Source organism: Pelodiscus sinensis, chromosome 6 (genome assembly GCF_049634645.1).
Source record: "Pelodiscus sinensis isolate JC-2024 chromosome 6, ASM4963464v1, whole genome shotgun sequence".
Classification (NCBI taxonomy): domain Eukaryota; kingdom Metazoa; phylum Chordata; order Testudines; family Trionychidae; genus Pelodiscus; species Pelodiscus sinensis.
The window spans coordinates 92382836-92398873 of record NC_134716.1 but is presented as its reverse complement, the minus strand read 5'-3'; the positions used below and the strand labels follow the sequence as shown (position 1 = coordinate 92398873).

At 46.9% G+C, this 16038-nt stretch overlaps 1 protein-coding gene across 5 annotated transcripts in view; it reads left to right on the top strand.

Moving 5' to 3' along the window:
- The window catches only part of IPO11 (importin 11), a 252471-nt gene that overhangs the window by 12220 nt on the left and 224213 nt on the right, over nt 1-16038 (top strand). For 4 of the 5 annotated variants that reach the window (XM_075932406.1, XM_006134432.4, XM_006134434.4 and 1 more), the window contains exon 2: nt 15530-15673. In XM_075932406.1, coding sequence (XP_075788521.1) covers nt 15536-15673 — 138 coding nt within the window. In that variant the 5' untranslated portion in view covers nt 15530-15535. Of the gene's footprint in view, nt 1-13; nt 287-15529; nt 15674-16038 lie in introns of those variants that run through there. The other variant, XM_075932407.1, reaches the window with a different exon arrangement.

Below are 16038 nucleotides of genomic sequence, written 5' to 3'. Positions count from 1 at the left end.
AGTGTCCGCCCGGGCGGGGGGCGGCGCTCCGGCGGGACTCACCTGCCCTCGTACCCAGGGTGGGGGTAGCTGCCCTGCCCCAGTGTGAGCGAGCGGCGTCGCCCGCGCAGCCGGGCCGCACCAGCAGCCCGCCAGGCGGGAGAGGAGGCCTCGGGACAGAGGGAGTCACCCAGCCCTCCTGCCTGACATTACACCCACCGGGGCTCCCCGTATCTCCCTTGCGCTGGACGCATGTAGGCTAAAGGGTCACCCGCCCCTAGGCAGGAATCCTTAGCGGAGCAGAGGGGTGAGAGCGCGTCCGAGATGTGGATGTGGTAACTGGGGGGGGCCTTAAAGGGAATACAGCCTTTGCTTTTCATTGCTGTGATTAGTCGGGAGCCAGTGCAAGAATTACCGGGGTACGTGTGACGTGGTTGCTGTGTTTTGTGTGGAGGGGGAATGTGAGTGCTGCTCAGAGCAGAGGAAAGGTTGCAGTGACCACTATGCGGGATAATCAGGGTCTGGAGGAAGATTTTAGTTCTTAGAACAGAGAGGATCAGGTTGGTTCTGTATGTTGTGGAATTAAACACAAACAGATCTTATAACATACACTTATGGGGAGAAGGAAGGAAAAGAGTAAAAAAAATCCCTTTCATGAAGGTTATTTTGTAATTATCCATTCTAGGGTTTCTTGCACCTTCCTTTGAAATATCTGGTTCTGTTCAGGGTGCGAAACAACATGCAGCACCAGTCTTCTGATACAGTATGCCATTTGCTGTTCTAGACGTAGATAATACTGTTCAGGATAATTCTTAGTGAATCTTGTACAGAGTTGTCAAAGTACTTCCTTTAGATGTGGAGGAGGAAGTAGGCTATTGACAATTTCTCCAACCTCACAGAATTATCTTCTGGGTTCCTTGCTTCCATTTGGGGAAAACTAGCTGGGCCAAGGCATTAGCTCTGTATTTCTTGACAGGCGGTGTTTTTTCTCACAAGAGTTTATTTCCCTCTTCCTCCAACTGATTCCTCCTTCCTCTGGTTAGAGAATTGCTATTTCTTTGAGGTCTTTTAAAAAGCAAAATTTGAAACCTATTCAGAACACCATTTTTTCACCCAATCAGGAGAAAGGACTGTCACTGTAATGGTAAATTACCTTCTCCCTTTCTGATTTTATTAGAAAATAACTTTAGTACATGTAGCAGGTAATATTCCCACTTTGTGCATGGTATGTATTGGATGGTCTCTTGGTTTGAAAATTAAGAGACTGACAGCCACATTGTTTCTGCACGACTTTAGTCTCTAAGGTGCTGCAAGACTATTAGTTGTTTTTTAAGTTTTTTCCAATTAGTAAAACTCCAGTGGTCTGGCATCCAATGGTCCGGTACGTCTGATGGTCCAGCACCAACTGCAACCCGGAAGTGCTCCGGCAGCTGCTTCAAGTTGTTAATCAATTACACTAACTGCGGCTGGATATGCAGGCAACAGGCTTGCAATTTATCTTTTCTCTATCTATTGCCTCTGGGGGGTGGAAGGGGAAGGAGAGAGGGAGGAGAAGGGGACCGAGGTCGGCAGCAGGGGCAGGGGTGCCAAACTCTCCGTCATGTTGCAGGGTGGTGGAGAGGGGGCAAGAGGCAGGCAGTCAGCTGCTTCAGGAATTTCTAGTCAATTACACTGCCCCAGCTGGATCCACAGCCGACAGGCTCTCAGTCTACCTTTCCCCTCTACTGCCTGGAGTAGGGGGCAAAGCCTGCGAGCGGCGGAAGGGGAGAGGCGGGGAGAGGCAGGCAGCCGCATTCAGGAAGTTCTAGTCAGTTACACTTACTCCGGTTGGATCCACAGCCGACAGGCTCTCAATTTACCTTTCCTCTTTACTGCCTGGAGGAGGGAGGGGGGCAGGAGAGGGTAGGGGTCGGCGGGGGTGTGCTGAACCCTCCCTCCTGTTGCAGGGAGGCAAAGCCTGCAAGCGGCAGAACCAGGGAGGGAGGGAGAGGCAGGCAGCTGTTTCAAGAAGTTCTAGTCAATTACACTGCCCCTGCAACAGGCTCGCAATCTACCTTTCCTCTCTACTGCCTAAGGGGGAGGAGGGCGGTGGGAACGGGTAGATCCGCAGGTGACAGGCTGCTGCTGAAACTCACAAGGGAGGGGAGATGATCTCTTGTGAGCGCCAAGGGTTGGCGCTACCAGACCAACCCACCAGCACTCCAGCTGCTCTGCCCCAGGTGTGTCCAATTCAGCTGCTGCTGGTCAGTTACAATAGTGGCTGAATCTGGAAGCCTGGGACAGAGCAGCTGGGGCGGTGCCCGGTTGGTCCCCGCAGCGCCGCACCTCGGCGCTGCGGGGACCAACCTGGCAGCACCCCAGCCGCTCTACCCCAGGTGTCCCCAAGTCAGCTGCTGCTGAAACTGATCAGCGGCTGATTCCAGGAAGCCCGGGGCAAAGCAGCTCTGCCTCGGGCTTCCTGCAGTCAGCCGCTGGTCAGTTTCAGCAGCGGCTGAATCGGGGACAGCTGGGGTACAATATGTTCCAGTTTTGACTTACGTACAAATTCAACTTAAGAACAAACCTACAATCCCTATCTTGTACGTATCCTGGGAACTGCCTGTAATTACCAGGTCCTCTTGTGCAGTACTATTTCCTATTTAGTTATTTCTCATTTTTTATTTGTGCATTAGATTTTTCCCTTCATAAATGTTTTCCCTTGCCTTTACTGAGTTTCATCTTGTTGTTTTCAAACCAGTTCTGTAAATTATCCAGATTTTTTTGAATTCTAATCTTTTGTTCCAAACTCATTGCAGCCTCTCCTAGCTTGATGTCATTTGCAGATCTTAAAAGCACACTCTCCTTCCCATTATTCTAGTCACTTTCATCATCTTTATCTGGCTTGTCCTCCTCCATCCCTCCAGGAACACAAGTTGATGCCACACCATTCCATTTTGTTGCGAGCATATTCTTTCAATTTCTGGCCAAAGAGTTTCGCCATGAGATCGATACAGTTTGTTTTCAGTCTGCCCAGCAGTTGTTTGTGGTTTCTGGGGATTCAGTCACTAATGTGAGTATGGACTATATGACCCACCCATTTCTGCTTTGCATCGTCCCATTGATCACCTCTGTATGCCTTCTCAGTATTTGATCAGGGTGATATCTTAAATGTTTACCTTTCCATTACTCTCTCCATTAAAGTGAATTTTTCTTCACTTAATCATTGACCAGCTTTCTGTTCCATATAGCATTGCTGCAAAACTGCAGCTTTCTTTTTTTCTTCATAAGCCATTCATCCTCCATTATAAGCATCTTTGTTTTGCTGAAACTTACTCAGCCCACCTTTCTCATCCTACTGCATTCCCCATTGAATGAGTTGTTTCTGTTCAGCTACTGACCCAAGTTAATATATTTGTTGAACTTTTTGATTACTTTCCTGTATACACTTATGATTACTACTGTGCAATGCTCATTGCCAGGGCTCGCCAAGCCGCGGTGAACCCCGCTTGCTAGCTGCGCTGTCCGGCGATCTGCGCAGATCGCCTGAACCCGGCTCTTCCAGGTTGTATTCTACTCACCATGGGTGAGTAGATTACATAGTTTGTCAAGCCCGAGTCATTGCACATCCACTTTTTGATGTGTTCACTTCCAATCTTATATCTTGTGAAAGTGTTTGCAGTTGCTGTAATTTATTTTCCAGTTCTTCACTGTCCTTTGCCAGTATTAAACAGTTGTTAGTGAAGAGATGTGTTAACTGGTCTCCAGCAATTGTAATTCCTTCTTTCCAGTTCACTTTCTTGAGCAGTAACTTCAGTATTGCTGCAAACAGATATAGTGACATTATTTTGCATTGTCTTACTCTCCTATGTATAATAATACTGCATGGGACATTGAATAACTTTTCTGTCACATAATTGTGGTTAATTTCTTCTATCAGGCCAACATATCTTGGGTCAATTCTGATTTCATTAAGCATGTTGAGCACAGCATAAATCTATACCAAGTTGAAACCTTTTTTGTAGTCAACAAAATGCAAGACACAATGGTACTTTGTATTCCTTGCATTTTTTTTGATGAACTGCCAAACTGAATGGATGTGATCAATTGTTGAAATATCCCAAGCAGAAACCAGTTTGTTCTTGACTTTTGCTCATTTGAAGATCCTTCTTAATGTGACTGAGTATGTTGCAGGTGAAGGCCTTATGCAATTGAGAGGAGTGTGGATAGTAGGTGTTCAGTTCTTCTGGATCATCTTTCTTCATCAATTGTATTGTTTTCAATTTCTTCTGTGTCTCTGGAGCATGCTTGCTATTGATGTAGATGGTGAACCATTGCACCAGCACTTTGAAGAGAGTATATTTTCTTGCTTTGAAATATTCCAGCCAAATATCGTCCACTCCCAAAGGGCTTTTTCTGCTCTTTGTTACAAATTGCATATTTAGTTTCTTCCCACATAACACCAGGAACTTCTGTAGTCTTTGCATTGCAGGCATATGCTGGACATTGACATGTGAGGCGTAGAAATCATTGTAGATTTTTGTACACATTTCATTCATCTTGCTCCATTCTGATGTCTTTTCACCCTTTTCATCTTTGAGTGCTGCTGGGATAACCTAACACATCTTTCTACAAAAAACAAGTAGTCCTGTAACATCTTAGAGATTAACCAAAAAAATCCCACCTCTTTCTACATATAACATTTTTTTTCCTGCAGGATGACAGAATGATGTCATCTGTATCCACAGGTTCTGCCTTCACACAGCGTTCCTGCTCCGGAGACTGCTCAGAGACCGGCAAAGCCACCTGGCAGCCTGGCCTGGGCAGATTCCATCTTCCAATGGTCCTGCTCACTCAGCTCTGGCCACAGCCTTTCGGGTGGTCTGTCCCCTGGCCCAGGGGGCTGCTTTGGCAGGTACAAGGCCCGGGGTGAAGCCCATTCACACTGGGAATGTAGGCAGGACTTGCCCAGGACTATCCCGTCTGGTGCGGCTCCTGTTGGAAATGCAGCGGGGGTTCTGGGGGAACACCATACCACAGATCTCCCCCCGAGAGAGTGGCTCCAGCATGTGCTAGTGACCTGGGGCCAGGCTCCTGGCTCAGGCCCGCTCTCCCAGGCCCGCCATGAGCTGGGCAGATTTTGGCCACGCCACACCTCTAGCCCTTCGGGGATGACATGGTTATGCTGTACCCTGTCTGCTTCCCCGGCTCTCTGGAGCATCTGCTCTGGGCTCCCAGGGCTGAACCCGAGAGTGCAGCTTGACAAATGATGACTCTCCATCCTTCCTCCCCTCACGCAAGGTTGAAGCGCCAGCGCTGGCTTTCTGTAAGGGAGTTTGGGGGAGGCACTGCTGCTTCCCTTTCCCCTCTCCTGGTAGGAGGGACAGCAGTGCAGAGACGTGCTTTAAGGAGGTTTTTCCTGCTGCTGGGAGTGTGGGGTCTCGGGAGGGCGGTGAGTGAGGGGGCTGAGAGTAAGGGGTCTCGAATGGTGCGGTGAGGCTGGAGTGCCAGCATGGGCTCCCAGTGTTGCCCTCACCCCCTCACTCACTGCCCTGCTGAGATCACACACCCCTGACCTCTTCACACACACCCCTCCGCCAACACCCTGCACCCCCGCCCACTCACTCACTGCGTGGCCGAGGCCCAGCATCCCCAGCATGCTCACTCATACCCCCCCAAGACAAGACCCCACACTGCCAGCCCCCTCACTCACCACCCTGCCGAGATTTGCAGCCCCAGCCCCCTCACACGCTCCCTCCACTAAGACCCCGCTTCTGCTCCCTCCTCCCTGTCCAGACACCTATTCTCAGCCTGCTCATGGACCCTTCTACCCCCCTTGGCCAGACACCCTGCCCCCAGCCTGCTCCTGCCCGCTGCCCCTGGCCATTCACCTCCCCCTAGAGAGAGTGAGGTTGTTGAATGTAGCTCTGACACTCTCTGGCTGTGAAAGCTGCCCAAGAGAGGGGGATTGGCAAGTGTGGAGAACAGGGGCATAACCCCCTATTTTGTGTGTGTGTGTGTGTGTGTGTGTTTAAATATAAAACTCATGAGCTTTCAGGGGCAAAACCCACTTCATATGAATGGAGAAAAAAGGAAAAACCCTACAATTTAAAGCAAAAAAAGGGGGGGGGGGAGAACCTGTTATTCGATGCTAAAGGAGGCTATTTGAGTGGACTGAGTCACATACTTAGTTTTTTATGTCATTTGGATGTTGAATACAACTTCCATGTCATGACATGACATGACATGACAAAGTTCATGTCTTTGTTCATTCCCTGAGAGAGTGTCAGAATTGCATATGAAGGCCAGTTCCCCAGTTATTCTCCATAGTTGGTTCCTGAAATTTCTTTGTAGATGAGTGACTACTTAGGTTGAAATTTGCTCCCAAAAGTTTTTGTATATTACCACTTCCAATATCTGACATGCGTCCATTTAACCTTTGTTGTAGAGACTGTCAATATACATGGCAGTGCGGCATTGCTGGCACTTGATGGCACATATCACATTAGAGGAAGTACAGCTATATGAGCCTCTGATGTGCTGGCTTATGTGGTCAGGTCTTGTGGTGATGTTGCTTGTAGACAGAATTGTCAATGGGGCTTAATGCAGGGGTAGGTTCCTGGGTGAGTATGTTTGAGGTATGATTTGTCATTGATGGAAAGAATGTACTTCAAGTTAGGGGGTTGCCTGTGGGAAAAGACTAGCCTGTTTCTCAGGGCCTGTGAAGTGAGGGATTATTCTCCATGTTAGGTAGTAGATTGTTAATGATGCACTGGAGGGATTTAAGTCAGGGGCTGTAGGTGATGACTTATTGGCATTCTGTTATTTTCCTTGTTGGGCAGAAGCCTAAAGAAGCTTCTTTGTGCCTAAAGAAGCAGATGCCTGGATACTTGTGTAGCTCTGTCCATCTGTTTTTCCACTTTCCCAGGTGTGTATTGAAGCTTTAAGAGGGCTTGATAGATATCCTGTAAGTGTTTCCCTGTTTGTGGGATTGGAGCAAATCCAGTTGTATCTTAGGGCCCGGCTGTAAACAATTGATCGTGTGATGTGTCCTGGGTGGAAGCTCTAGGAATGTAGGTAAGAATAATGGTCAATAGGTTTCTGGTATAAGGTGGTGGAGGTGTGGCCATCATTTAATTGTAGTGTCAAGGAAGTGGATCTTTTGTGTGGTCTAGGCTAAGGTTGATGGTAGGGTGGAAGTTGTTGAAAACCCTGTGGAGTTCAAGGGTCTCCTTCACATGGATCTCTTTCTACTTTCTTCAGGCTCTTATTCTTTTTAGCCACTTCTCTGTTTCTTCCTTTTGAAATCTTCATAGTCTTCCTTGAATTTCATGCAAATTTCTTAAGAACATAAGAATGGCCATACCGGCTAAGACCAAAGGTCCACCAAGCCCAGTATCCTGTCTTCGCACAGTGGCCAATGCCAGATGCCTCAGAGTGAGTGAACAGAACAGGGAATCATCAGGCAATCCCTCTTCTGTCATCTATTCCCAGCCTCTGACAGAGGCTAGGGACACCATTCCTACCCATCCTGGCTAATAGCCATTGATGAACCTAACCTCCATGAATCTATTTAGTTCTTTTTTAAGCCCGGTAAAAGTCCTGGTCTTCTCAACATCCTCTAGCAAGGAGTTCCACAGGTTGACTGTGCGCTGAGTGAAGAAAAACTTCATTTTGTTTGTTTTAAATCTGCTACCTATTAATTTCATTTCATGACCCCTAGTTCACATGTGATAAAATAACTTTTCCTTATTCATTTTTTTTTCCATACTAGTCATGATTTTATATCATGATTTCTATCATTACCCCCCTCCCTTTAGTCTCCTCTTGTCTAAGCTGAAAAGTCCCAGACTTTAATTTCTCTTAAATGTGTCCCATTCCAAACCGCTAATCATTTTTATGCCCTTTTTGGAACCTTTTTCAGTGCCAGTATATCTTTTTGAGATGAGACGACCACATCTGTATGCAGTATTCAAGATATGGATGTACCATGGTTTTATGTAGAGGCAATATGATGTTTTCTGTTTTATTCTGGACCTCTTTTTAAATGATCCCAAACATTGTTTGTTTTTTTTGATGGCTACTGCACCTTGAACGGATGTTTTTCAGTATGGATGTAAGCAACTAGTGATGTGACTAGTTACTCTTCCCCCCCTCCCACTGTTGCTTCTATTGGAGAAAGACAGCAAGCGGGAAGAGCACTAGTCGGTGCTGGGATAGCCAGCTTAAAAGCCGGTTCCTCCCAGCACTATTCCCATGGGGGCCAGGGGAGGTAGAGGCACAGTGGGAAACGGTGCAAGTGGGGACTGAAGCAGTCTCTTGCACTGCTTCTGCTGCGATTCTGCTTTTGAAATGTACAAGAGCTCCTCCAGGGCTTCTGTACATTTAATAGGCTGAGGCGTCTCAGGTAGTGTGGGGCCAGCAGGGAGTCCCTTGCTCCTTGTGGGGCTTCCTTTTGAAACATACAAGAGACCCTTTGGGGCTCTTGTACATTTCAAAGGCTGAGGACTCCCCTGCTGGCTCCACGCTTCCTGCGGCACCTCAGCCTTTGAAATGTACAAAGCCCCAATGGGGCTCTTATACATTCCAAAAGTAGAATTGTCACAGAAGCAGTGCGAGATGGCGCGAGCAGGGACTGAAGCAGTCTGTTTCCCGCTGTGCTTCTACTTCCCCATGCAGATGGTGCTGGGGGGAAATCTAAGTCCACTATATCTACTGAATCCTTCTTATGCATGTCAGTTGATCCCTTCAAAGAACTCTAGTAAGGCATGATTTCTCTTTACAGAAACCATATTGACTTTTCTCCAACAAATTATGTTCATCTGCGTGTCTAACAATTTTATTCTTCACTAGTTTAAACTAATTTGCCTGGTACTGAGGTTAAACTTACTGGTCTGTAATTGCCAGGATCACTTCTAGAACCCTTTTTAAATATTGGTGTCACATTAGCTATCTTCCAGTCATTAGGTACAGAAGCTGATTTAAAGGATAGGTTTAAACCATAGTTAATAGTTCCATGATTTCATATTTGAGTTCTTTTAGAACTCTTGGGTGAATGCCATCTGGTCCCAGTGACTTGTTACTGTTAAGTTTATCAATTAATTCCAAAACCTCCTCTAACGGTACCTCAATCTGGGACAGTTCCTCAGATCTGTCACCCAGAAAGAATGGCTGAGATTTGGAAATCTGCCTAACATCCTCAGCGGAGAAGACCGAAGCAAATAATTCAGTTAGTTTCTCCACAATGACTGCATCTTTGAGTGCTCCTTTGGTATCTGTCATCCAGGAACCCCACTGTTTGTTTAGCAGGTTTCCTGCTTCTGATGTACTTAAACATTTTTTTTATTACTTTTTGATTTTTTTTGTCTAGCTGTTAATCAAACTCTTTTTTGGCTTTTCCTCAAATGTACATTCAAAGTTGGCCAGGGATAAGCCTTAATTAATGGAAAATGAGAACACTAAACCAGCTATTTGATAGCAAAAGGGATACAAAGACAGATCAGACAATGGACAGAAAATTCTTAAAAGACCCATTTTAATTAATCTTAATTCTAAACTAAGATATTTTGTTGAAAAATACTCAAAACATTCATTATATACTCTCAGATTGAGTGCTGAAAGCTCCAGGAACATATGCAGTAACAAAACAAAGAGCTTGAATTCCAACTGTGTGTGAAACTGAATCCCCTTTAATAATAGGAATGTTACCATGCCACTCTAATATCTGGATAATTTTAAACAGATCTTTTAGAAGGGGTAGTTGTAAAATAATTAACAAAACTATGGCTACAGTACTGGCACAGTTGTGACTTGGAGGGGGTTGAAATCCCAGCCAGAGTGGAAGCCCCAGTGCATCTGAATGGCTCTGATCTTGGGCAGGAACTATTCCACAGCAGGGTGGTCTCCCATAGGGCTGGAGCAGGAGTAGGGAACCTAAGGCCCACCCGGGAGCTGAATACGGCCTCTGGCCTGCCTGGATCCGGCCCCCAAGTCTCACAGTCCCGCCTAGCATTGGGGTGTCTGTGCTGGTGCTCCAGCCCCACTGGTACTCCATTGCAGAGCACACAAAATCTACTAGGCTGGGCCCCTCTGGGCTCTGGTGTGTGAGGGAAATATGTGGAATGTCTTTCTCCTTTGGGGACCACGTCAGTGAGGTGTGTGGCCACAGACTGATTTTTCTGTGGGTCAGTGGCCTTGACCCAAAGAAGGTTCCCCACCCCTGGGCAGGAGACTGATCCTCCTCCTTGCAGTCCTGTCAAAGACCTCCTTTCTGCCCCATCTAGACTGTAGTCCTCCTTGTACCTTGCACCTGTAGAGCTCAGGTGTCACTTGCCCTACAGCATTTCAGGGCACCCTTTGTGGTTCTGCTATCATGACTACATTTTCCCAGCAGGAACTGTTCAGCAGCAGGATGGCTTATTCTGTGTTCAGGTGCTTGTCCAACTCCTTTCAGCCTCGATTGGGGTTCTCTGTTCTGCTGGGCCACAACTTCAGCCTCCTTCATACCTTGTGGCAAGATGTCTTAGATGCCTTCATCACGTGGAGAGCTCCCTTCAGTCAGTACTGGGCAAGCCCCAGTGTTCATGCTTCTCTAACCCTGCCCGACCCCTTAACATCTCAAGCTATAAAAATAATTGTCAAAATTGGAAGAAAAAAAAATCTACCCAAGCCTAAATATAAATTTAGCAACGTTGTCTAAATATCAGAGGGATAGCAATGTTAGTCTGAATCTGCAAAACTCCTCGTCACTGTTTAAATACTAGCTTTAGGCTAGTTACAAAATTGGTAACTTTATTATTTGGAAAGGGATTTAATGAATTATTACCGCTCGGTGGCAATATAACAATATTACTATATCACAAACAGAGATTTCTGGCTTTGAATGAGTTGTTATATTAGGTTCCTTAGGATCCAGGTTATGCGTGGTTTACATGCTTTTGCTGAAGTAATCCTTTGATTTATTTCTTTATATCAATTTCTGTGCCAGTACAGACAGTCCCCGAGTTACGCGGATCCGACTTATGTCGGATCCGCAGTTACAAACGGGGATTTCTCGCCCGGGAGAACTGGAGCAGTGGGACGCCTGGTCCCGCCGCCCGCCTTCTCCGGGGCGAGAAAAGCTGCTCCCCGTCTCCCTGGTCTGCTGGCGGAGCCAGCAGACCAGGGAGACGGGAGCAAAGCGGGGGAGCACCGGGGGCCGGACCCGCGGCAGCTTCCAGCTGATCTGGAAGCGCCGCGGGTCCGGCCGGGTGCTCCGCCGCTCTGCTCAGCGTCTCCCTGGTCTGCAGACCAGGGAGACGCTGAGCAAAGCCGCGGAGGACCCGGGCCGGACCGCGGCGCTGATCTGGAAGAGCCACGGTTCGGCCCGGGTCCTCCGCCACTTTGCTCCACGTCTCCCTGGTCTTCTGGGGGGGGACGCAGCTAGTGCCCCCCCCAGCAGACCAGGGAGACGTGGAGCAAAGCCGGGAGCCTGTGGTAGAGCAGGTGGGGCACTGCCGGTTGGTCCCGCAGCACCGCTCCTTGGCGCTACTGGACCAACCCGGCAGCACCCCAGCTGCTCTGCCCCAGGTGTCCTGATTCAGCTGCTGATCAGTTTCAGCAGTGGCTGAATCAGGATGCCTGGGGCAGAGCAGCTGGGGTGCTGCTGGGTTGGTCCAGTAGTGCCGAGGAGCAGTAGCCCCAGTAGCAGGGCTGGGGCATTCTAGGCTGCTGGGGCTGCAGCAGTCCAGCAGCCTGGCAGGGTAGAGTGAGGGAGCTGGGGTTGGCAGTGGGTGGGGGAAGGTGGTCTGAGGAGTGAGTAGCAGGAGACCTCCTCTGATCTGGAAAATTCCCTCGTTCGGGACTGGTCAGGTCCTGAGGATGCCGGACTAGAGAGATCCAACCTGTACTACATTTGCCTATTCCAGTTTTTATGGCTTTATCATAATTTTTCATATAATTCAAAGTGTTTTTTTTCTCCTACTGTGTGAAAGACTCTCATAAAAATATGCAATTTTAAACTGAAAGCAAGAAATAGATTCTCTAATCTTACATTTATTGTTATATTACTGTAACACCTACCAGATATGAAATATTTATAAGTTGTCATTAAGTTGTTTGCCAATTTAATATTTAGACTATTGCTTTGCATAATAATACGATTGAATAATTTTTAAAAAGGAAGTAATTTGTCAGTGTAGAACATATGTAATTATTAAACTTAATTTATTTCAGTTGTAAAATGGCCTATTCAAGAATATAAATGCTGTTGCTATATACTAAAAACAGAAGATCTGTATGATCTTCTAACCATTTAGTCAAGGTTGTCATCTTGGAGAGAGTCTTCATAAATAGATGTGCAAAGTTATCTGGTTGACAAAGGGGAAGATGAAGTTCCACAGTCTTGGGCCCTCCAGCAAGAATATATCTAGATCCTTACATTTTGATCACTTCAGTTGATAAGTGATGGGGTAAAGCATGAGGAGATGTCTCAAATTTCATTGCACTGAGGCCCTTTCTGACAAAAATAAAATTATATAATCTGAAGGGAGGTGTTGAGGACCTAAGTTCACCCTAAGCTGCATGGCTTGATAGCTTCCCATTAAGCCCCATGTAGGGGCTCAGGACTGCAGCGAGTAAAGATTTCTCTCCCCAAACCCTGAGGTTTCTGTGGCCGGCGGAGGGGGGCCCTTCCCTGCCCTGCAGCTCCAGCATGGAGATGCTGTGTCTGGGCTGGGGAAAGAGGCCTCTTGCTGTGTTGATAAGCTCCAGCCCCAATCCCCTACCCCATCTTGTGCCCAGTCAGCCCTGAGCACCCTCATACATCCCAAAGCCCACACTCCCAGCCTAGAGACTGTACCTCATCCTGCACCCCAAGCTCCATTCTTGAGACTCTCCCCAAACTTGGAGCCCTCCTCCTTTTACCTCAAACCTCTGATCCCCAGCCTTTTCTCAGAGCCTGCACTCCCATCTGCACCCCAAGCCTTTGTCCATGTAGTGAGTCCCATCACTTTTTGTTAATTGGAAAGCAAGGTTATCATATATTTGCATTTAAAGGAGAGAAATATGAGCCTAAATTTATATTTTATGGAAAAGTAAGAAATTAACATTCCCTGTTCAGATTAATTAGTTTATGGCAATTAACATGGGTGCCTAATGAAAGCAAAGTGCCTACAAAATTCTGTATCTTTTGTCTTCAATATTGAAGCCCTGTAATTTAGCCTCTTAAGGTATAGGTTGGGTCTCTTTGGTCTGGGACCTGACCAGTCCTGAACGAGGGGATTTGCCAGATAGAGGGAGGTCCATCTAATTGTGGCCCATACTGCCCTACTGCTACTGGGCTAGGGCTCCATCTCAGCTTTGCTGCTGCCCAGGCGCCCCAGGGCTCTTTAGTTTCTATAGACTGTACTGCTGCTGGGTCCAGAGCTCCACAGCCATTTGGCTCTGTGGCCAGGGCTGGAGTTCTAGGGCCGGAGCCAGAGGTTGGAGCTCCTCGGCCACTGGAGCTGGAACAGAGCCTAGGCTGGAGCTCTGCGGCTATGGCTGGAGCTTCCTGACTTCTGTCCTGGCTGCCAGAGTTTTCATGGCTGCTGCTGGGCTGGAGCTCCCCAGCCACTGGGGCCTGAACTGAGGCTGTTAAATATAGTTTAATCAACTAAACAACTAGCCAATAGATTTTCCATCAACTTGTCGATTAGTTGATAAGCAGGGGAGTTGCAGCGGGATAAGCTCCTGGTCCGGTAGCTCACTCCGCTGTGGCTCTGCCTATTAAATATATTAAGAGCTGGCTGGCTCTTAATACATTTAAAAGGCTGAAGCGCAGCAGGAGGGACCCAGCACAAGCTGGGGCAGCTGATTGCCAACTCATGTTGGGTCCCCCCCCTGCTGTGCTTTAGCCCTTTAAATGTATTAAGAGCTTCTGGGCTCTTAATATGGTTAAAAGGCTTGTGTGCAATGCGGGGGACCCAGTGCGTGCTGGGTCAGCTGATTCCTAGCTTGTGTTGGATCCTCTCTGCTGTGTGTTAGCCCTTTACATGTATTAAGAGCCTCTGGGCCCTTAATATATTTAAAAGGCCAAAGCTCATCAGGGAGGACCCAGTGGGAGCCAGGAATCAGCAGGCCAGGCTTGCGCTGGGTCCCCCCTGCTGTGCTTGTGATTTTTAAATGTATTGGCTTGCACCTGGTCCTTATTATTCCCCTGCCTCCTGCAGAGATGGTGTTGAGGGGAACCGGCTTTTAAGCTGGCTCCTCCCAGCACCAGCTCCTACTCCCCACCCCTTGTTGCCTCTTGTAGAGGCGGTAAGGGTAAGTGACTAATCAAGGAACTAGTTGACTCTTGCTTCTCGGATAGTTGACTTACATCCCTAGCCTGAACTCTTCTTCCCCCTTTCCTCCCCCCCCCCCGCCACTTCCCTCCTACACTGAGCTCCTGGCTGAGTCACTGGTCTTTCTCCCCCCCCCCCCCCCCCGCACTTCTGTCCTGCCGCCAGACCTCCCTGTTCCTGGACCAAAGAGTCCAGGAACATCTGTGCTCTGTGCTGGACCATGGATGTTGCCGGATCAGAGTGTCCTGCTTAAGGGAGGTACAACTTGTAGTTATAAAGTACTTAAATACATGAGAATTGTGGAATTAACTATTGGAAATAGAACAATTACTTTTAACAAAGCAACACTTTATTTAGAATATGCAAAAGAGCAAATATCTATTTCTAGCTCCTCTTATACGTTCATATCATCCCAGGTCAGCAGTAGTATTGCTTTGAGCCTATTGCACTCTGCAGAAAGGTAACTAATACAAAACATCTCTAAGAAAGCCTGACACTTTGTAAGGCACCAAATGTAAAGAAAATTTGCAACCATAAATTGTGGACTTGTTCTTCTTCTGACATTTCCGAGGACTGCATACTCTCAGAAGGTCTGTTATACAAGTGAAGAAACTGGTAGAACTTTGGCTAAATTATGTCCAAAGTTACCCTCTTTGTTATCAGACTAATGCTGTTTGTTACTTCACTTGTACCATTCCAGGGAAAAGGGATAAGTTAAGGAGATAGCTTATCACAATATAAATATTTACATCTTTCGTCTAGAGGCTTTATATTCACCGCTGAAAGTTGAAAGCATCTAAACTTTCTGGTATCTTTGCATGCAAGCAATTGTAGTTTTTTCTTAGCATTTAGCAGAGGATGGGCTGCAGGCTACTAACAGAAATTTAGCAATAGAGAGAGAAAATAGTCTTGTAGCTAAGGCACAAAGTTATGACTCTGGAAGTTTGGGTTCTATCACGGTGCCCCAGATTTCCTTTAAGAAGTCATTTAATTGCACTGTGACTTGGCTTCCCATCTTTAAAATGGGGGTGGAGAGAGAATCCTCTTCTTTGCTTGGGTGGTGTGAAGGTAAGTTCATGTATGCATTCCAGGTGCTTAAATACTATTGTGTTGTGTATTATAGAAAAGTATATACATTTTTATAAAAAGGCTTGATCCTATAAAGTGGTTAAAACCAAACATGTGCTTATGTGTTTGGTGGATTGATAATGTAGTGTTAAGCATCTTTCATCGGTGCAATTAATGCTTTTCTTTTTAAATATCCTTATCAGATTTTCATGGATCTCAATAGTGCCAGCACCATTGTTCTGCAGGTCTTGACCCAAGCTACCAGTCAAGATACTTCTGTGCTGAAACCAGCTGAGGAACAGTTGAAGCAGTGGGAGACCCAGCCTGGCTTTTATTCAGTCTTGTTGGTAAGCTGGAGAGAAAAGTGCTATTCATTACGTGTCTCCGTATCTATATTTATATATTTTTTTCCTACTGTTTAATCTTTTCTTGTTACTTTTCACCTGACTAAATTTTGAAAAGGTGGGAAGGATACTTACTCCGTGAGGAGAAGGGGCAGAGGCACAGCAGGGAACTGGCGGTGCTTCCATCTTTGAAATGTAGCAAAAGCGAGCTCTTGCAGCATTTAAAAGCAGAAGCACTGTGGGGAGCCTGAGGCAATCTGGGGACTCAGTCCCCGGCTTTCCCCATGTTCCCTGCTTTTGAAATGTACAAGAGCCTCTCAGTCTTGTACATTTCAAAAGCAGGGAGTGAAGGACCAGCAGGGGACTAC